Genomic DNA, 23161 nt, shown 5'->3' on the forward strand with positions numbered 1-23161 from the left:
GTACTTTGGTGCAAAGCCCCGTTCTCGCCTATTGTTTAATCAAATACAGTTTCATTTAATTTTCTCACAAGCGGGGTAGAGAACCCGAAAAAGGTAGGTTAGCATTATACACCTTTAAGGCAGGGATGTGGGGTATGTTTATCTTACAGGGTGGAGGGAAGGCGGATTGTCAGAGCTTGTCTCTTTCCCTTTCCAGTACATAGCTACAGCTTTGGCGAAGTTCAATTCCAGACCTACAGACTCATTGGACTTGCTGGTTACCTGAGCCGGGGAACCACGTCAGCGCCACATCATCTGGGGCTTTTTATACTGAAAGGAAACAGGAAAAGGAGAGCGAACGAGCAAGCGAGTGAGAGGGAGAAAAAAAAAAAAAAAGAAAAAGAAATACGAGCCAGCCAATCACAAGGAGAACCCAAGTGCACAAAGGAGCCGGAGCCTTGAGTGGAAGGGGGAGGGCGAAGAAAGCGGGGCGAGGAGAGAGGGAACCTTTATCTAAGCCTCTCAAACTTTGGGCGCAGCCTTGGCAAACGGGCGGCGGGGGCAAGGAGAGGCGGGCTGTGTGGGTGGTAGTTGGAGAGAGGCCGCTTGAGGGGGGACCACAAGCGTCCGGGGTGAGCTCCAGGACTACCCCGGAGTTCATTGAGGGATCCACTGCCTCTCACTGCAGATCCTCTGGGCTCTCGTGCGTGAATGTCTGTGGTTGGGCACGCGTGAGGGAGTGTGTGTGTGTGTGTGTGTGTGTGTGTGTGTGTGTGTGTGTGTATTTGGGCTGGTGCTCTGGGCTCCCGGCCGTCAAGCTCGCGCTCTCTTGGGGTCTGCCGCGGCAGCGGCGGCGGCGGCGGCGCGCTGGGGAAGATGCTGCAGTCCCTGGCCGGCAGCTCCTGCGTGCGGCTGGTAGAGAGACACCGCTCCGCCTGGTGCTTCGCCTTCTTGGTGCTGGGCTACCTGCTCTACCTGGTCTTCGGCGCAGTGGTCTTCTCCTCCGTGGAGTTGCCCTACGAGGACCTGCTGCGCCAGGAGCTGCGCAAGCTGAAGCAGCGCTTCCTGGAGGAACACAAGTGTCTGTCGGAACAGCAGCTGGAGCAGTTCCTGGTGCGGGTGCTGGAGGCCAGCAATTACGGCGTTTCGGTGCTCAGCAACGCCTCGGGAAATTGGAACTGGGACTTCACCTCCGCTCTCTTCTTCGCCAGCACCGTGCTCTCCACCACAGGTAGGAAGGCCTGGGCCACTTACCGCCTTCCCAGCGGGTGAGCCTCAAGTACTGGTCCCTCTGCCAAGAGGCCCTGGGGCCTCTTCACACACACACACACACACACACACACACACACACACACACACACACACACACTTTCATCCATTCCCCCATCTTTTCTGGTTGTCTCCCACTTTGTGAGCATCCTACCTCCTCTCTCCCTTCCTCCTCCTGGCCCTAGCCCTCTACTCTTTCCCGCATCCTCCTTTCTCCACCTCCTGCTCGTGGCAGGACACAGATCTCACTCAGCTTTGATGAATTCTGGGTATCAGAGTGGGGCTGAGAAAGACCATAGGAAAGCTTTGTATGTGTGGGCTCTGTCCAAGAGTCTTATTACCAGGAGTTTGTGTGACTCGCCTCACTACTATGGAGAAAACTGTAGACAAATGTTTTGGCTGGATGCTTGCTGGGGCTTCTTCCTGCTGCATTCTTTTAGGGTTGCATACGCCAGACGGTTGAGTGAAAAAAAAAAAAAAAAAAAAAAAAAACTCTCCAGCTTCCTGAACCCAGGAAGGGCAGAGAAGCAGAATCATAGACTCATTGATTTTAGAAGTGGGAGTGATCTCACCATCTTTTCTATCCCAATCTAGAAATCAAAAGGCCTACCTATAACGAAGTGCAATATTTAGTGATCCTTGATGATTCTATTAAAAAAAAAAAAAAAAGGGTTTTGATTTTGCATAAAGGCTAGAGTTTTTTCAGTAGTGGGTTACACAGCATTCTTGGCTGACAGAGGTTTTTCTCCGGGAGAGTGCCTTTAGAGTTGACCTCTGAGAGAACTGGAAAGATTTTTTTTTCAAAGTTAGAGACAGGGGAGGGAGCATCTAGTTGCTCCTGATCTCTCAAAATGAGGACATATAACTGATTCAGCAGTTTTTAGTATTGGATATTCTGGGTTTTCCTTAAACTCTGAACCATCCCCTGCACTGCACAACTAGGCCAGTGGCTCATAACTGGAGATACTTCCTTGGGTTAAAAATGTGGACCAGCCATGACTCTTAGAGCTGTTGTTGAATGAATGAAAAAATGCTGCATTTTCAAAGGGACAGAGTTTACTAAGGAAATAACATTAGTGTTCTATGCAAGTATAGAATGAGAATGCCAGAGTTGCTAAGGCTTTTAGAGGGCATCTCTCCTAATCTTTTCCCTTTGCAGATGAGGTAACTGAAAGACTGTGACATGGCCAAGGTCAGGAAGGTACTTAATGACTAGCTTCAGAACTTGGGTCTACTGAATCCCAGCAGAGTGTTGAATCACTAAGTCCCGTACTTGATAACTTAATTAATATTGATTTCTCCCTTAACACTCATTTCCTCCTGATCCAAATCTCTGTCCTCAGAAGCTTTGAACTTAAAAGAGAATTGAAATTGCAGGGTTAGAAGAGGTGTCAGAGGTCACCTAGTCCAACTCAAATCAGGACATTTGAGGAATACATATCTTGGATTTTTTATATGTATTAATGAATAACTTTTAAAATATAAGTTGAAAAAAATAATACAAGAGCACCAGAATGACTTACCAGACTAGTAGATAGTGTTATCACCAAGCAAGTAGACAGAATTTTTTCTCAGATGATAATCTTTAAAAATAAACAAACAAATCTAATCCAAAGCAAGATAGATTTGTTATCTAAGAAAATTATTACTTCATTTTCCCTACATCACTTTCTCTCCTCAGCACCCTTTGATTCAGATAACTTGATGATGTTATTAACCTTATCTGACCCTATTCTGTTGTCCCCTTGAGAAATATCATCCTTTTTCATTTGGATGTATTCATTCTGAGTTATCAATGAAAGCTTCCCTGCGTAAAACATTTGTTTTGGTGGCTTTTATGGAGCCTTACAAATGAATCAGAATGTTTTAGTAAAGCTAGTTTATAAAGAAACAATGCTGGCAATTATTATTTCCAGCACTTTCATAGTATCATTGCATTTCAAGTGTGGCTAATTTAAAAAAAAAAAAAAAGATTTTCAGTTTACAATACTTGAAATGTCTTTCTTCTTGCCTTAGTTTAGAAGCTGCTTTTGTCAGTTTGCAAACAGGTTCACTTCACAAACATGGGATTTTATATGACTGGTATACTACTTCTGTGTATTTTTTCTACACTTCTCTATATTTGGTTAGATACCCAAAAAGTTACATTCTGAAGATTAATAGAGTGATATTTTCCAGAATTTGGAGGTACTTTTCCTAAACTTGGAAATATTGAATAAAAATTGCCAATTTTGTCTCTAATTCTCTTTTTTAAAAAAAGAAATTCCCTTTTGTAAGAGTTCAGATTGTATTAAGTATGTTTTCCAGTACAAAAAAAAAATCATTGCTGAAATAGTTATAGGGAGCACTTAAGGATAAGTTAACTTAGAAGAACAGTTTCTTGGCTTGTAACATCACCAATGCAGGATTGAACTGAGGAACAAACTTCTTTTAAAAACTTGTTACACAGTCATTTAGTTAGGACTTTTTTAATGTCAAATTGAAACTGCACAATTTATAAAAATAAAAAAAGAACTATCCTCCATACATAGTTAATTCTGATATCTTTTGATTACTGGAAGGACATTGCTTAAAAGTGAAAAAAACTTTCTAGTGAAAAGAAAGGAGGAAAGGTCATAGAGACTAGCTCAGGGAATCAAGCTGGCAGAAATTTCTTGAGTAATGAAAAGGATTGCATGATTAAATAATGTTGACTCCCTCCTAGCCAGAAGAGACAATAAACTGTAACAAGAATTCTTAATCTTTGTATATGTGTATATCATGGACTGCTTTGGCAATCTGGTAAAGACTATAGAACCTTTTCAAAATAAGGTTTAAATACATAAAATAAATAAAGCACATAGAATTACAAAAAAAATCAATTATTTTGAACATTATATGTAATATATGTTTATGTGTGTATATCTAAATACATAAGTATACATGTGTATTTAAAGTTATGGATCACAGATTAAGAACCTCAGTTGAGAGCATCCTTTTATCCAAAGCCAAATAGATAGAGTCAAGGTATATTATGAATAATGGAATTTTGAAGTATATCTAAGAGGTACAGATCACTATCTCTCTCCTAAAATTGCATCTTATTTAAATGACCTTCTTTTGCAATTAAAGTCAGCCATTCTGCTCTTGAAATTGTCCTTAGATTTTAATTTGGGGAAACATTTTTCATAGAATTCCAAGAATGATTTTGGTAAATTAATATGGATAGATCAATAATATGATTAAAAGGGACTTAGGGATAGTTGGGCTAAATCCTTAACTTCCTGTACTAACAACACAGAGGGTAACTCCCATGTTTTGATCACAATGCTCCCATAAAATCACTACTGGGCCCAGAATAGTGCACCAGAGCCTTTCCTACTATAGAAATCCTAATGTTCTGAAGTTTTCAATCTAGGAAAAAAGGTCACTTTGATTATTATTAAATTACTGAGAGTAATAATTCCCTGTGGATTAGAGATTTCTTTTGTCTTTTGTTCCCCTAGATTTTAGGAGTCAGAATAGCTAATATTAATTGCAATATAAAACTTTGTCTAAGGCAGGGCTTCTTAAACTTTTTCCACTCGCAGCCTCTTTTTGCCTGAGAAATTTTTATGCTACTCCAGCTATATAGGTATAAAAATGGATATGTAAATCAAACATTTACTGATAACAAATCATAATTTGGCAACTTCCACATTCAATTCCAATTCAACTTCCACATCATATGGATGGCAACCCACAATTTAAGAAGCTGGAGTCTAATGGAACATTTCTAGATGGCTCATAATAATCTAAGTACTATGTAATTCTTAGCCACACTTTTACTTTGTGCTTCATTAAAAAGGAAACTTTATTATTGAAATTTTTGTTATTGTTTATTTGTAGTTTTTAAGATTAGAGTTTTCAGCTTCTTTCCTCTTCCGTCTCCTCCTTCTCCTATTTTTCCTTCTTCTTGTCTGGTGAAGCCTGTGAATCTCTTTTTCAAAATAATGTCTCAGAACAAATTTCCCATCCAGAGTTAACCCCCTCCTCCCATCTCCAAATTGATCCATGGAATCTTGTGGGGAGAGTATACATGTACCCAAAGTTAAGAATATCTGCTTTAGATAGTGAGTGTAACTTTTGTAAAAGTTTAAATTTAACATTGCCCTCACCATTATAATAATACTTTATTTCCACCACGACTTTGGCCAATTAACTCTTCTTCTATGAATATAACTACTATAGAATCATAAAATATTTATCAATAGAAAAGACTTTAAGGGATCCAATTAATCAAACATTGTTAAATACCAGCTGGGAGCAGAATACTCTGTTAGGTGCTGGAGTGGAGCTGGGAAGAGTTTCTGTTCTTTATACAATTTACTTATGGTTTAAGCAGAGGGACCTAAACATGCACATACACACACATACATACACACACTCTCACTGTCTTTTTGTCTGTCTGTCTCACACACATACAAATACACACACACACTTTCTATCCTAAAGCTATATGTGCTGTCCCCTCTTCAGAAGTGAGCTTCTTTAAATGAGATACTATCTTATTTTGTTTTTTAAATTATATTTCTATTTCTATTCTGAGCTCTAACAAATACCTTTTCATTCATATATACAGAAATAATTGTAGTAACAAATAACAAAACAAATAACAAATAACAAAGTAATACAATATGAATGAGTTAGAGTGTTTTTTATGTAAAAATGAAATATGGAATTGAGAGAAAATGTTAACAATGGAAAATTAGAGAAGCCTTCATGGAAAATTAAACATTTGACTAGGTATAGATACAAATACTGAAGATGGGTTTAAATGAAAATACTGAGTTTAGATAAAATGCTGGAGATTAAATTAATACATAGCTACTGAATGAGAGTTCAAAAGTATGGTAGTCTCCATAATCCTAATCCAATTCACTTTATCTTATACCATGGTACCTACAAGAATACTATATTCTATTTTTATTATACTAATATCATTTAATACTTGATACTCTTTCTAAGCAAGAATTTTGGGACAAAGAAATCAGTTCTTTCTTAGAGGAAATGCTGTATAGGCTGATATTACATTCCTGAAGAACATAAGCAAAAAATCCAAAAGAGTTTTGGAATATTGGTTTAGAATTCTCTTTCTGGGTGATATAAAATATTTCAGACTGACTTCCATTCCCCTTTCCTAAGAAGGTTCAACTCTTAAGATTTTCAGCATTTATCCTGGATGATTTAGATAGACTCATTGTTAGTTGCTGGGTCATATCAAATATCAACTATATAGTAATTAAAAATAATATTGTTGGCATTTATCATTTTCAAGACCAACACCTAAACCCATTTGTCATAAAGTGTTTCTACCTTTAAAAGAACAAGGTTGGTTTTCAGGAAGGAACTTGAAAGATCATGTGGTTTACTTGGAATAAACTTTTCATTGAAAGGTCAGGGATGTAATTCTAGTTATTAAATGAAGCTGTTCTAAAGGAAAAGAACCATGGATTTGTAATCAGAAGAGTTGGAATAACATTTGGCCTCCCAACTAAGGAACTATGTGAAGGAGAAGAGGGTAAAATTACTTGGCACACTTGAAAGAGATGCTGTAAATGAAGTTTTCCAAATATATTTTATATAGTGGTTTCTCAAAAATTAAGAAAATCATGCTGAGGTAATATATGAGGAGATTACTGTACTCTCTCTCTCCAATTTATACTTTTAATTTCATTGTAAATCTTTAAACAGTATGTTTCTTTCTTAGGTATAAATAGAAACTGAAATAATTTTATAGTAGATTTGATGTTGTCATCCAAAGCAGAGCCAACTTTCTGGGAATGAATGAATCATTACAATTAAATATGTATCTAAAATCCAAATACAAGCAATCCCTCTTGTTCCATTCATTTCCTACTGCACAGTTATGTGGCTTAGTGGAAAGAACACTCCAATATAGGGTGAGAGGAACTGGATTCAATTCCTGTCTCTTATTACTTAATGGGTATGACCAGGATTAGCTATTTCAGAGTATCTTTTCGTCTTTAAAATAAAATCTCTAAAATCCTCTACAATGCTTTCAGCTCTAAATCTAAAGGCTACTCAATTCAATTTAATTCAATCAACATTAATTACTTAGTAGACAATTCATTATAATACCTTCATTTTAATTTCTTTAATCATTCTTGTTTCCCACCAGAAGGCAGTAGTACTTGTTATCAAAATACTATTAATACTTGTCTTAGCAATTCTGGGTTATTCTAAATTCCAAATTAATGGATTGCTATTTTTTTTTTGCCTTTCTAGTGAAAGATATTGATCACTGTCAAGAAAACATTAAGTAAAATAACTCAACACCACTAGTTTCTGGATAGTCTTTATTTAGCCTGATATTTAGATCATTTTAAATTAGTCACCAACAATTATTTATTAAGTACTTACTAGATGCCATTAATGCTGTATAACATGAATACATAAAAAGGAGAAAAGCCAAATGATTTCTGTCTTCAAGGAGTTTGCCTTCTATTTGGGGAGATTATATACAAATAATTATATATGGAAAATAATTTTACAGTAAAATTAAGGTCATATCAAAGTGGGAGTGGTTTTGTATGATTACTTTCAAGGCTGGATTTTTTTGTAATATCATGCTTATATGGTTATTACACATATGCCATAAAAATATAAATATGATATTTACATAAATAATAAAGAAAAAAAATCCTCCATACAGCCACAAAGATCTTTTACCCACAATAGAGTCTACAGATTCTCATTTATATTCTAAGTACTTTTATGTAATATAATTATAACAAGCCTAGTTATTTGGTTTCCTAGTTGATCATTTTTAAAAATAGAAAATAACTTTAATGAGGAAGAAGTGGGATTGCCACAACTGGGCAAGTTATCTTTATAATCTTGAACAAGTCACTTTTCTAAGCTTCAGTTCTTTTATTTGAAGAATAAAGGACTAGATGATCCCTAATGGTACTTCTATTACTAGTCTGTGATCCTATGAATTTTTGTAAGTTACCAAGCTCTGAAGGCAGCATAGTATTAGTATATAGTTTATTAACTGATTTCGTAATAATGGCCATGAATATTTAGGATATTCAGTTTAAGAATTCAAGAAAAGCTGCAATACATTGTAGAAAAGGCATTGCATGTTTTCAATTATTTAAGTATTTTTAAAATGTTGCTAAAAGTTTTGGAAAGTAACTGCTAACCAAAAAATCTTATCCTCAAAAGGTCTCAGATAGTAATAATTTTACTAAACATTTAAACTTACTTTACAGAACTGGGTGTATACTTTTACTGTTTAAAATTTTAAGTACTTATAATTGTTTTTTCCTCACTTTTGTACTTTAATAATAATTATCATTTAGATAATAGTTTGATATTTGCAAAACATTTTGCAAGTATCTTATTCTTTCATAGCAACATTGAAAAATTGTTTTATACATGAATAAACTGAAGTAAAAAGAAGTTAAGTGACTTGTTCAAGATCACACAGTAATTAGTTGTCTGAGATCATATTGGGACTGAGTTCTTCCACTGCCCAATAAATGAAGCCATAGGAGCTGATCAGTTCATCTCAATTCAGAAACACACACCACCAAACTGGCAGCAAAATGATGATTTTTTTTTTCCTGAGGCATTTGGGGTTAAGTGACTTGCCCAGGGTCACACAGCTAGGAAGTATTGTTAAGTGTCTGACATGAGGTTTGAACTCAGGTCCTCCTAACTTCTGGACTGGTGCTCTATCCACTGCACCACCTAGCTGCCCCTGAATAATGAATTTTTAACACCATGTAAGTTATAGAGGAATTATTACCATCTGCATAGGTGAGAGGAAAATCCACATTAATGAAGTTATGAATGTTTGAAATATTTATGTGTTGGTTTTAGTGTTTTTAAAATCTGTATTTTGGGGACATTCATCTATGTGTGTATGTGTGTGTGTGTGTGTGTGTGTGTGTGTGTGTGTGTGTGTATGAGAAAGAGAGAGAGAGAGAGAGCGCATAGAAAGAAAAGAAAATCCTCAAAGACAAAACCCTGTAATTCATCTAGTTTATGAAGTTATCATGAATGCAAACCCTAAAGTGATATTGATCTTATGAGAAAATGCAATCTACCTTATAGTCTGAAATAGTTTGCAATAATGCAGTAAAAATATAGTAGAAAATGATGTAAGACATTTCAGATAATATGAATAGTAATCACATTATATGGTTTCCTTATTTTTTACTGAGAAATATTGCATCATGTATTCAGGAAGCAAAGTTTAACTCAAAAAGTCATTGATTCTCTGGCACTTTATCAGACAAAGGTTTTTCCATTATTCTTTCTCCTTATTTTGCTCATTGCAAAATCATTATAGAATCAACTCTTTTTCATACATCTTGAAAATTACTTTCACGAGGTGTTGTGTCTACCTATTAAAAACTTAATAGATCCTTTGTGGGGCTGCATGAGACATAGGGTTATTACCCAATCAAAAGTTGAGAGTAGTATTTTAGGTATTCTTTCTCTGATTTCCTAATACCTCCCTCTTTCATTAGTGTCCCCAAGTTACCCAGATTTTGTCTTTCCTTGTTCTTGCTCAGTAACATTATGTCATATGCTCAGGATTCTTAATTTTTTTTTTAAATATAATGGACCTCATTGGCATTCTGGGGAAGTTCACAGACACTTTTGCAGATTAAATGCATCAAATAAAATATATAAGATTACAGAGGAAAAAAAAACAGCATTGGAATTAAAATTTTTTAAAAGTTCATGTACCCTCTTCAAAAGCCCTTGTCATGGGATCTTACATATAGAGATGGATGGGGCTTCACAGAGGTTCCAGTTTAATTCCTTTATTTTACAAGCAAGTTGGGGTCCTGAAGGATTAAATAACAAGGTCATACAGGTATTAAGAATAGAGATACAATTTCAACTCACATCCTCTCACTTTGAAGTCAATTTTTTTTCTACTGTAAATATGTTCTTGATCCTCAGAGCTATTAGTTCTTCTTATTTGATGTAAGCCCATTACTTGTAGTGACTATGTCACTGTAATTAAAGACATTTATTAATCACCTTACTTTGTGCTAGGACAACTAGATGGCAGAGTGGATAAAATGCCAGGCCCTAGGGGGACTCATTTTCTTGAACTCAAAACTAACCTCACATACTTATTAGTTGTGTGATCCTGAGCAAGTTATTTAACATGTTTGCCTCAGTTTCTTCATCTCTACTTTGAGTTGCAGAAGGACATGGCAAATTGTTCCAGTGTTGTTGCCAAGAAAGCTCCAAATGGAGTCATAAAGAGTTGGCCATGACTGAAACAGTTGAAAAACAAAACCATTACTCTATGTCTCAACAGGACCCTTTTTTCTTTGATTATCCCCCATCCTTGGAATACTTTCCCATTTCATTTCTGCTTACTAACTTCCCTGACTTCCTTCAAATTCCAGCTAAAATCTCATTTTATATCATAGTGATATCATACTTAAATAGAAACACTAAAACTGTTAATAAGAATGCAGGCAGGCCACACCATTGACATTTTTAAAATATAATCTTATTTATGTTTTATTGTACTTTTATTTATTTTGTTATTTTTTCCCAATTTCATTTTAATCTGGTTCAGGTATGCATTTGACACTTTCGTATACAGGAATTTTTTCTTTATTCTTTTAATTCAAATAAGGCAGCTACTGTGGCTCAATGTTTAGAACACTACACCTTCTGTCAGGAAGATCTGAGTTAAAATCCAGCCTCAGAACCTACTAGTTGTTTGACCTTGGGGAAATCACTTAAACCTGTTTGCCTCTGTTTCTTGAAATGCAAAGTGGGGATAACTATTACCTCCCAAGATTATTTTGAAGATCTAAAGATTCAATATTTGTAAAGTACTCAGCATAGTATATGGTACATGAAAAGTATGAAAATGCTAGCCATTTTTATCATTTTATTTTTCTGTTGATTATTTCCAATTCATGCTGTACATAATTTTGTGTATATTTGCTTCTTTAATATCTTCTCAATTAGAACATCTCCTTGATTACATTTTTTTTACCTCTTTTTGTATCCCCACCACTTAACATAATTCTGGTACATAGTAGCTATGTAATAAATATTTATTGACTGACTGACGTGTTTATACTTACTGTTGAACTGAATTTTTGAATGTGGCATCCTGCTGTTGGAAGACAAGGTACTAACTGCTCAGATGAAAAGAAAGTGGAGGAGCAGGAAAGACAGAGAGAACAGACATAAAGGAATTAACAACGGTTCTCCTTTCCTGAGTTAATGGATGGAGGAATGAATGAATGAATTTATGAAAAAAAAAGCATCATGTTAAGCACTTCAGCATGAAACACTGTGCTATATTTCTGAATGGATAACTGATCCATCAGTGTCTGATGTTTTCTATTATCTATGTTAATCCTTTCCTTCCTAATTTGTTAGAAAGTGAGTTGATTGTATAATGAACAAATTAATTAAGATTATTGTTAGACTTAGACTTTATTTTCCAATTCACAAATATCTGCTTGATCACAAAATATGTTCTAATTCTAGTTTCTGCTAACTACTCACTCTGACTTATATTGACTTCTTCGAAGAAAGTAAGAATTTCAGTTTAATAAGAAGCACATTTTCTATTATAGAGGAAATACTTTTGTATCCTTCAACTTCTTTTTCATTTGCTTAAGATCATTTTATAAAGAAGTGATTTAGAAGGGACAATATTTTCCTTTTCTCCAATTTTCTTATGTGTAGTTTCTTCCTTCCTCAAAAAACTAGTTCCAAACTAAAGCTAGGAATAACTTGCTTCAATTGGTGAGTTTCAGCCTATAAAAGGAAAAACAAAACAAAACAAAACAAAAACAAAAACATGAGTTATGCATAAAATAGGGATGAGGCAATTTGTAATCATCCACCTTTGGGATGTTTTGTCAAAGGGACAAAACTCATTAGCTGAAAACCACTGTGGAAATATTAAACCCCTTTAAAAGGTTTCAATGTCATTTATCCAGTTGTTAGTGATTTGGGTGACAAACGTCTCATTTATCAGTCAAGGGAATAATCTTTGCCTTTGTAGATTGTACAAGTTGAAGTGTTTTTTATCAATTGAAACTTTTATGGCAAAAGAAGAAGATCAAGGTGATGCAGAATAATATGATCATTTTGGGGGCGAGGTGGAGAGAAGAAAAGCAATACAAATCATAAAGAATATAAGCAATAAAATTTGCTTAAGTTCAAAAGAACTTGGAATACTGGTCCAGATCTAATCCATGGAGGTAAAGTAACTAAGTCCAAAAGAAGTCAAGCAACTTGTCTAAAGTCTAACAAGAAAAAACAAGTGACAAATTTGAGATTTGAAGTCACATTTTCTTCTTCCTAATGCAGGAATCTTTTCACTGATTTATTGTATTGTTGAAAAAAGCCTCCTATACCAACAGTACCATGGTAGTATGGTGGAGAGTGATTTGTGCACCAAATCTACACAATACTCCTTCAACAATATTTATGAGGAAATGAAATTATTGATACTTTACCCTTGTCAGCATGGAGAGGCTACTGTAACAATTTCCTGGTATCACATAGCTTTTGGATCTGGGATATTTGTGCAGATATCTCCAAATATGTAGGCATACTACCGAAACCACTATGTAATCTATAGTGTATAGAGTGACTAGGGGACACAACAGCCAATAAGCATATATTAAGTGCCTACTGTGTACTAGGCACTGTGCTAAGTGAAGAAGATGTAAAGAAAGGGAAAAAATAATTCAAACTCTACAATTACAGTCCAGGGCACCACCATTCTGCCAAATGGATTTATAATTTAAATTTCATCTATGACTTCTTATTCTCTCATTCTATACCTATATAATTAATATGTCCTCCTCTCTTCTCTGTCACTACCTTCTACTTTTCTGCATCTCATCATCTCAAACCTGTAATATTATAAAAAGATTATTAGTTGGTCTCTTTGCCTCAAGTCTTTCTCCACTGTAGTCTGCCCTTTACTCAGCTGTCAAATTTATTTTCTGAAATTTAGGTCTGATTTTTATCACCTCCCTTCCCATTCCAGTAGTTCCCCATTACCTTCAGTATCAAATATAAAATCTTATTTTGCTTTCAAAGTCCCTCATAATCTAACCACCATAAACTATTTAAATCATTTTATAGTTTGCTTTCCTCCTTGCTGTTCCTTGAAAGGGACAGTTCTTCTCCCATCTCTGAGCACTTTCACTGGCTGTCAGCCATGTCTTGGAATACTCTCCTTCCGCATCTCAGTCTCCTGGCTCCCTTGGCTCCCTTAAAGTTTCAGCTAAAGTCCCATGTTCTGCAGGAAGCCTTTCTCAGTCTTCCTTCATCTTAATGTGTCCCTGTGAGATCACTTCCAATTTATCCTGGGTGTATTTTGTTTGTACATAATTATTTACATGTTTTCTCCCTATTAGATTTTGAATTCCCAGAGAGTAGGAACTATTTTTGTTTTTTATGGTCTATCTGTTTATTTTTGCCTTTCTTTATATGGCCAGCTTTGCATAATACCTAGTACACAGTAGGTACATGCCTACATAAAAGGCATTTAATAAATAATAGTTGACTAATAACTTCTATTAATAAGCTGTTCTGAGAATCTCCATTTTAGGGAAGGCCCCAGATCAACATCCTTCATTTTTAAGACTTGTCTACATTTTACCCCCTCCCCTTTAAAATATAAGATACTTGAGGTCATGGACTGTTTTTCTTTTTTGCTAACATTTGTATCTCCACTGTTCAGCTGCACTCTACTTGGCATATAGTCAGAGATTACTAAGTACATCCTGAGGACTTCAATGTAATGTGACTATTATCAAATAAAATCTATTTGGATAAAAAGATCAACTGAAATTTTTAAAATTAAAAATGGCAATACCTAAAAATATGCTAAAGATGGTATCATAATACTGAATGTTTTCCAGTTACAAAGGAATAGATATAGATTTCCATATTTAGAGAGCAAAGTAAGACTGACACAGATTTTCTGCCCTGGAGGCCTGAACATTTGAGCAGTATGCTGAGTTTCCTTAAAATTTAAAACATTGGTGTGACTTTCAGAAGGGGAAAAAAGTAATTTGAGTTTTTCCAAGTTTGCTAACCTACTGATTACTAAATATATATATATATATATATATATATATATATATATATATATATATATGCATAGATTGCTAACGGTTTTTGAAATAGATTTCCTCTGATGTTGTTAAATTCTATCAAGGCCTAATATAATAATGGCAGTGGCTGTAAAGGAAGAAAGAATGGAAGGTCAAACATTTATTAAGTCTCAATTTATCTTCATAAGAATCCTGGGAGGCAGATAAGTGCTTAATATCCTCATTTTACAGATGAGGAAATTAAGACAAACAACTTAATTGAGTGGCCCTGGTTTACCAGGTTACTAAATTGAGTATTGGATTTGAACTCAAATTTTCCTGATTCCAGGATCACAGACCCAATATATTTATCTATTGAGCCACTCCATAATTTCAGGTAGACCATCACTTTCTCATTTTACCTCCTGAATAGTGATCGGAGTTTAATTTTTCTCTAGCTTCCCTTCAAATTTTCATGGTTCCTCTTCACCACCTCACCCCCACCCTCAAGATCTTTGCCTCATTTAAAAAAAATAATTGAGACCATTGGCCATTAACTTTCTTCTTCCCTCTTCTTCACCTCTTATCACTCAGGTTTCTTCTGCAACTTTTTCTTCCGTCACTCATTACCTCCTTACCAAGGTTAGCCCCTCTACTTATTTAAATTATCCCATTCCATTCTGTCTCCTCCAATAGATTGTCCCCTCTGTTATTCCCTTTTTCAATCTTTTTATTTTTACTGACATTTTCTACTGCCCACAAACATGCTCATGTCTTCTCTATCTTTTAAAAAGTTATCTCTTCATCCTTCTATCCTAATTATAATCCTATATCTCTTCTACTCTTTGTAGCTAAATTCCTTGAAAAGATTTTCCACAATAGGTGCCACTACTTTCTCTCCCCACTTTCTTCTTAATCCCTTGTTTACAGTCTCACTTCTTACTTTATCCTTCTACCAAAACTGGTCCGTCCAAAGTTATTCATGATCGCTTAGCTGCCAAAATCAAAGGCCTTTTCTCAAACTTCATTCTCCTAGATCTCTCTGCATTCTTTCATACTGTTGATCATTCCTGGATCATCTCTTCTCTCATGATTTCATCTTTCCATACAACCATTAAAGTGATTTTCCCAAAGGAATATCAGGTCTGATGTTATCAGTTGCCTACTCAATAAACTTCAGTGTTTTGTTATTACTTCTAGGATGAAATACAAAATGCTGATTGGCATTCAAAAATTATAACCCCTCCTCCCTTTCAAGTTTCACACCATACTCCCTAACATATACTCTTTGAGCCAATGACAAGAGTTTCCTGACTTTTTTACTAACAAAACACATTCATTGTCAGTGAGCAAGTGTTAGATGAAGGAGTGGGTTGGAAGAAAAAAGAAAAATGTGATCTAAAAGTGTTTAGGGATGAAGATGAGAGAGGTCAAGAAAGATGAGGTTTGTGAAAACACCATTAGATTTGGGGATTAAAAGATCACTGGTGATTTTGAAGAGAGAAGTTAAGGTTGATTGGTGAAATTAAATGACAAGTCATTGAAATAAACCTCTTATGGATAAACTTCATTTTACAGATGAGGAAACTGAGACCATTTAAGTGACTTGCCCAACATTGCACAGATAGTAAGAAATGTGATTTGATATGGTTATCCCTGATTGGATCTGTTTGTTTTTTTTTTTTCCCTCCACTCAACCTATATTTATACTTTCAGATGAAAATGATAAAGGTTAAAACATTTTAACAACAGAATTTTTCCTGTTTAGTTGCCAAGGCACTCAATTATTTAAGAATCATGTTTAAGTGGATTAAGTTAATTAAAGAACTTTGAGAGACTGTTCTACAGCTGCCTACATTTCAAACTGAGTCACTTTCATCTGGCGAAGATGATAACATTTCCACTGTTTTGTTAAAATGTTAGGCAAGAAAAAGAAGCCCACTTCCCCACCCACCACCCTATGTTCTGACAGTAGCCACTTCAAAAAAATAGCAACTCACTCACAGATAAAATTAAACAGATGCAGCTCTCACTTCATGGAAAGATACTACTTGTATTACTTTCTCCCTATTCTTTCAGTGTTGAAATTGTTGTATGCTGCGGTGATCATGCATTGCTATTCCTTTGTCCATCACACCTGGTGTTTAAAAACAAAACAGGACCCAACAGATAAAAACAGTAACCAAAGAACTGTTGGAGCCTCTTAAGAGGATAGTCTCTGCAGAGACATTATTGGACATTATTCTTAAGTTCTGTTACTTTTGTCCTTTTTTTTTTTTTCCCCTTATAAGAAGGCCCATTGCTTTGCTCAAAATCTGTTCTCCTTCCCTCTAGTTTTTAATTTCTTTGTCACTGAGGCAACCCAGTTATACTTTGTTTTGGTTTTACTTCACTTCCCACCCTTCTTGAGTCTCCTCAACCCCCTCTTCATTTCAACATGAAGTAATGCCATAAGCATCTCACTTTTACCTACTCTTCCTACACAACTATCCAAACAGAACTATCTTTCCTGACAATAATAATCATCTTAACATTCCTTAATAATCATTTTCCAAACCTTCATGTATCTCAGCTTCTTCATTATAACATGACCTCTTTGACCTCGAAGGTCCTTTCTAAATCAAAACCAAGGACCCCAAAACAACTACAAAAAGGTGAAGGAGGAAGTATGATGGGATGAAAACTAAATTTGGTATCAGGGACATGGTTCAAATCCTGGCTCTGTCACTTAGTATCTGTATGGTTTTGGATGAGCCATTTGACCTCTCTGGGGTCTCAGTTTCCATATCTATAAAATGAAAGGAAATATAATGGATGATTTCTCAAATCCCTTCTCTATTTTTCCTTCTCTGTCTATTTCTATCTCCTGTCTCAATAAACACCAATTAAGAAGCATTTAAGCACTTACTATGTTGCAGGCATTGTGTTGAGTGCTGGGAATACAGATAAAGAAAAGCAGATTCTTCCCACAAGGGGCTGACATTCTAGTAGGGGAAGATAATACATAAATAAGAACTGAAAAGGGGAAGTAGGTAGCCCCCATAGTGGAGAGAGGAATGTAAGGGGGACTTAATAGAGAAAGTCCTGTGAAGGTGAGTAAATACTAAGGATAGGAGAAGAATGAAGTCATCTTTGCCCTGGGCTCTTCCTTAAATTAGGGGCTTTTGGAATTAACAGCTAATCAGATGAAGTCTCAAAGGGGGAGGGTCCTTCCGATTTGAGTAGTCCAATGGTAGAAGGAGCTTCCAAGGTAGGAAGATTCTGAGTCATTGTAGAGAAAGTCCTGTGGAGGAATCACTTATGCAACTTGGAGGTGAGGCACCCAAGGGTGAGGTAAGTGGATTAGAATACAGTATGTTTGTTTGCATCTTAAATGAGCCATTCTATAAACAACTGCAGCAAGAAAGCCCTATCTTTCCTTTATCTTCATGGTGTGTGTGTGTGTGTGTGTGTGTGTGTGTGTGTGTGTGTGTGTGTGTGTGTGTATGTGAGAGAGAGAGAGAGAGAGAGAGAGAGAGAGAGAGAGAAAGAGAGAGAGAGAGAAAGAGAGAGAGAAAGAGAGAGAGAGAGAGAGAGAGAGAGAGAGAGAGAGAGAGAAGAGAGAGAGAGAGAGAGAGAGAGAGAGAGAGAGAGAGAGAGAGAGAGAATGAGAGAGAATGAGAGAAAGACACAACACACACACACACATACACAGATTCTTGTCCATTACATGGGGGTCTATCTAACATGTGCCCTTATCACATCCCCTTTTCCCCATCCCCTTTTTTTTAGCTCTCTTGACATTACACTAGAAAACACAAATTGTTATCTTTTACTTTCTATACATAATATACCCACCTCCTTTTCTGGTTGGTTGTCATCTTTTATGAAGCATCTCCCAGATGATTTTCCATTGATAATTTGTTGCACTTTATTTGTTCCCACTATGTATTTCTATTCTCTTTTCGATTATTTACAGCTTTAATTCGTTATTGACTATAGTATTCCATGAATCAGCCATTTAGTATATGTATATTGACAAGATTGTAATGTGAAGTATATAGCCCATTGCTTTAGTCAACATATTTATCTTTTTCTAGTATCCAACTTTTCTAATTAAAAAAATCCTGCTATTCTCTGTCTCTACCTCCATTGAGAATAGAAGAAAACCCCTTTCACTAAAATGTAGAGTTAAGCAAATTAAATTTATGCATTGACCATGTATGAAAGGGGGAAAAAAGTATGTGTATATGTACATGTACACACACACATACACACACATATATATATGTCTATATATCCAAATGTATATATGTAGATTTAATTTCAATAATCTGCCCTTCAATTCTCTATCAATAGATGGATAACATGCTTCCTCAGTTCTTAGTTGTCATTTTATAAACTGTTCCCCATTTTATAAACTGTTCCCCTAGTTCTGTTAACTTTATTCTGTACCAGTTCACATACATTTTCCCAAGTTTCTTTGACACTGTCCCTTTTGTTATTTCTTACATCACAATAATGTTCCATCACATTTATATACCATAACTTGTTTAGTCTCCCCATTTGATGCTCCCCCACCTCAGATTCCCGTCTTTGTTACCTCAGAGAGTTATAAATATTTTTGTGCATCATTAGTTTGTTTTGTTTAGAACTTCTCTCTCCCTTAATCTACCTCTTCTTCTAATTTTTTCTTCTTCCATCTCTCCTTTCTCATTTCCCTGTTGAGTGAAATGTATTTCTGTACTCAAAAATTCTGTGCTCCTCTTCCTTCTCTTCTCCCTCTTTCTCCTCTCCTTTGCCCTTTTCCCTTTCTTGGGAATCTGATTGGCATAGCACTAAATAGATTAGTTTAGGGAGTATTGTCATCTTTATTATATTCACTTGGCCTATCCAAGAGCACTTAATATTTTTCCAATTATTTAAATCTGTCTTTATTTATGTGGAAAGTGTTTTGTAGTTTTGCTCATATAATTCCTGACTTTCCTTTGGTAGACAGATTCCCAAATATTTTGTGTTATAGACAGTTATTTTAATGAAATTTCTCTTTGTATCTCTTGCTGTTGGATTTTGTTGGTGGTGTATAAAAATGCTGAGGATTTATGTGGATTTATTTTGTATCCTGCAACTTTGCTAAAGTTGTGAATTATTTTTAATACCTCTTTAGTACAATCTCTGGGATTCTCGAAGTATAGAACTATACTATATCATCTGCAAAGTGATAATTTAGTTTCCTCATTACTTTAATTCCTTTAATCTCTTTCTTAACTCTTATTGCTGAGACTAACATTTCTAATACAATATTGAATAATAATGGTGATAGTGGAGAAACTTGTTTCACTCCTGATCTTACTGGGAATGGTTCCAGTTTATCCCCATTATATATGATGCTCCTGACTATTTTAAGGAAAAGTCCATTTATTTGTAGGAAACATTTTTGATAAATGTGTTTATACTTAGCTAAGAATTTTCTCTTGATTGTCTATATGGCTTCCCTCTTCCTTAACAGAAAGTGTATGTTCATTTGGTGAGGTTCAGCTCACCATACAATTTGCATATGAAATCCCAAGGGTACTGGCCCTTAGCATTTTAGAGGAATAACAGGTTATGTAGTAGGATGTTCCCAGAACTGTCCCTCTCAAGTTCTAGTGCTTTGCATAATGTTGTCGCCATAAATCCCCAAAGTTGTGAATAGGCATGTTTTTTCTAGCTTTTTCTCCTGACCTCCTACCAAAGGAAAACATAATTTAAAAACCCTTATTCTGAAGTCTGGCTGATGTGGAGCATTTTGGCTTTGCATTTTACTGTTGAATAAAAACTGTTTACTCAACTATGTGGCAGAAAAATTTTACTTTCCTGAACATGCTGCCTAATATAATGGCTTCGTCATAATATATTTACAGTATTTTCTCACATTGTTGCCCTGTTTTCTTCTCTTGGTTTTTGAAAACCATTTGTAATTCAAAAATAAACCTGAAGGCAAAAGAAAAACCTGAATACTAGAGTCTACCCAAGTGGAGACTTCTGAACAGATTATATTCCTATCAATTCCTCAATTCCTATCTAAGATATATAACTAGCTGTGTTTTACTCTGAACAAGTCACTTAATCTGTCTCCTCAGTTTCTTCATCTGTAATATGGTGGTAATAATAACACCTATGTCCCAGGATTATTATGAAGAACAATTGAAGAACAAAGTTTTTATTAAGGCCTTGATTCCTATGGGGTAGACTCTGTGCTAAACACAAAGAACTCACAATCTAATGATGGAAACATCATCAAATCAGCTCTGTACAAACAAGATTGGAGATGTTATATAGTATAGTTTAAGAGGAATTCCAAATACATTTAGACTGCAGATCAGATTGCAGAGTTGAGTGAAAGGAAACAATGTGAGAGAAAAAAAAAATAAAATGGGGGGAGCCAGATTAAAGAAGGGTTAAATTGTGGAACATAGTAATTTTCATTTGTTTCACAAATAATAAGGAGCTTTGTGGTTTTCTGAACAGGAGAATGACCTCATCAAATTTGTGTATTCATTGTGTTTTCTGGTAGAATTTTGCCTATGTTTTCTTGTACTCTGCCTTTACGTTCTCTCAGCCAAGTAGGCAGGCCATTATGAGATGACTTTATAAATTATGTTAAATAACAGACATCTAAGGCAAAACTCAGGCTATGATTTTTCCATCTTGTGCTAAAGATATTCTTATCACCTTTTTATAGAGCAGGCAACTTGGGAACAATGAAGCTGAAGGCCTTGCATAGTATAAAGTAGGGACTCTGTCAAGTTCACATTTCTCTTGGAGAGGTAGTGTGAATTAATGGACTGGAAACCTGGCAAATGTGGTTTTGCATTACCGTTTCAACCACAAATTATTTAAGCTTAACTTATTAAGAGTTCAGGTTTTTCTTTTGGAAAGAAAATTGGGTTATGAGAAAACCTTGAATACCTGGTCACTTTTAATAGAGATGACCTCAGCTGAATATCTGATATTGATAGCTGGGAATTCCTAGTCTTTGAATTCCCTTAAATGAATTAACAGTGGAAAGCTGAAGGTTGAGTTCAGGGGAACTCCTAGAAATTAGGTCTGATCATGCTTTTTAGTATGTCAGAATATCTGGCCTACACTATTGAAGCATATTTATAAATAGGTAGGACTGGGAAAAGGTTGTCATTTTGTCCAAATGAATCAGTTCATCAAAGAAGTGACTGAATTCTTTAAAGTTAAAATGATCTATTGCAACACTGACTGTGCTCCAGGCTTCTGCCATCTGGCCCAGTTTCACAAAGAAGGAGAAGTTGGTAAATGAATACATGTAAAGCATTAAAACTCTGGCAGACAGTTTCTTTAGAGTATAGCTTCTTCATCTGGAGATCTGTAAATTTATATTTGTATATATTTGTGTGATTGTGTATGTATCTATGTGTATGTATGTGTATAGTGTCATAATAATTATTGTAAGTATATTTATGATATATTCCAATACATATTCTACACATATACACATATAATTGCATTTTGATGTAACTTTTTCTTTGTAATCCTATATATTTTATTGTATTCATTTAAAAACATTATTTAGAGATGAGGTTTATGGATTGATTTTGGAATAGCCAGTGGACTAATTAAACTGACAAAAGGAGGTCCATCTCACTCAAAAAAAATAATTCCTGTTGTAGAAGGAGTGACTGGAGGCAGGTACTGTATGCACCAGGCATAGAGTCAGGAAGACCTGAGTACTAATTTGTCCTCAGATACTTAACTAGATCACTATCTCTGTGATCCTGGGCAAGTTACTTAACCTTGTTTGCCTCAGTTTTCTCATCTGTAAAATGACCTGGGAAGAAAATGGCAAAACATACCAATATTTTTGCCAAGAAAACTCCAAATAGAGTTACCAAGAGACCAACATGACTGAAAAAATGACTGAATAGAAGTTGTGTAATCACAATTATTTTGTTGTTATAATCATTTTGCTTTTTCAACAAGTACTCATTTTTCATTGACTACATTCTGTCAATAGGAATTTATAGTCTGTGGGAGTAAGTCTTATCATTCTTAAGTGTTATTTTTGTTTATAACAACAAGAAAAGTAGGTATTAACAGATCACTTGATTAACTTTGTCAAACAGGTTTGTGGGTAGACAGAGTTCTTGAATCAAGCTGATATAAGATGTGAATAATAAGAATAGTTCAGACTATTGGTTTGATGTTAAGAAAGGGTAGGAAGAAAGAATCCTTTTAAAATATTCTTCTTGCAAATTATCTTCTTTACTTATGGGTCTGCACAATTTTTTTTCTCCTCTATCAATTTCTTCTTCATTTACTTTTTCAAGCCAGGTTTTCTGGTTTCTTCAGATCTAGAGCCAGGAAAAATCTGAGTAGTTCACTTTTTCTTGAAGAAAGAATTATTTGCTTCTTTGAAGAGCACTTTCTCTTGGGCTGCTTTATAATTTAAGATCAGTGACTAATGTCTAGCACATAGTAGGCTTTTGATGATTTAAATTTAAATGACTGATTAAGCAGTGATCAGATGTTCTGAAATATACAATTAGAATCAGGGTTCAAAAAGGGAGGAAATCATAGAGTTGAGTCATACTGAGATTTAGAAGACAGGGCCTCAAGGATAGTCTCTCTCATTTTACAGGTAAAATAACTTGACCAAGGTCACGTAGGTAATAAGTGACAACTTTGATTCTCTTCCTACAAAGCCAAGGCACTTGTACCATGGCGTTCCTATAGAAGCTACACCAGGAATCCCATTTATTTAATTTGAATGGATTGTGCCACTATAGTAGAGCAAGGGACATCATAGCAAAAGGGCATTT

At 35.3% G+C, this 23161-nt stretch overlaps 1 protein-coding gene across 1 annotated transcript in view; it reads left to right on the plus strand.

Annotated features, from left to right (window-relative positions):
- The first annotated feature begins 214 nt into the window (after positions 1-214).
- KCNK1 (potassium two pore domain channel subfamily K member 1) overlaps positions 215-23161 on the plus strand; it is a 69264-nt gene continuing 46317 nt past the window's right edge. The window contains exon 1 of the mRNA XM_074262420.1: positions 215-1210. Within this exon, the coding sequence (XP_074118521.1) occupies positions 856-1210 (355 nt within the window). The 5' untranslated portion in view covers positions 215-855. The remainder of the gene's footprint in view (positions 1211-23161) is intronic.

This window comes from Sminthopsis crassicaudata, chromosome 4 (assembly GCF_048593235.1).
Source record: "Sminthopsis crassicaudata isolate SCR6 chromosome 4, ASM4859323v1, whole genome shotgun sequence".
NCBI lineage: Eukaryota > Metazoa > Chordata > Mammalia > Dasyuromorphia > Dasyuridae > Sminthopsis > Sminthopsis crassicaudata.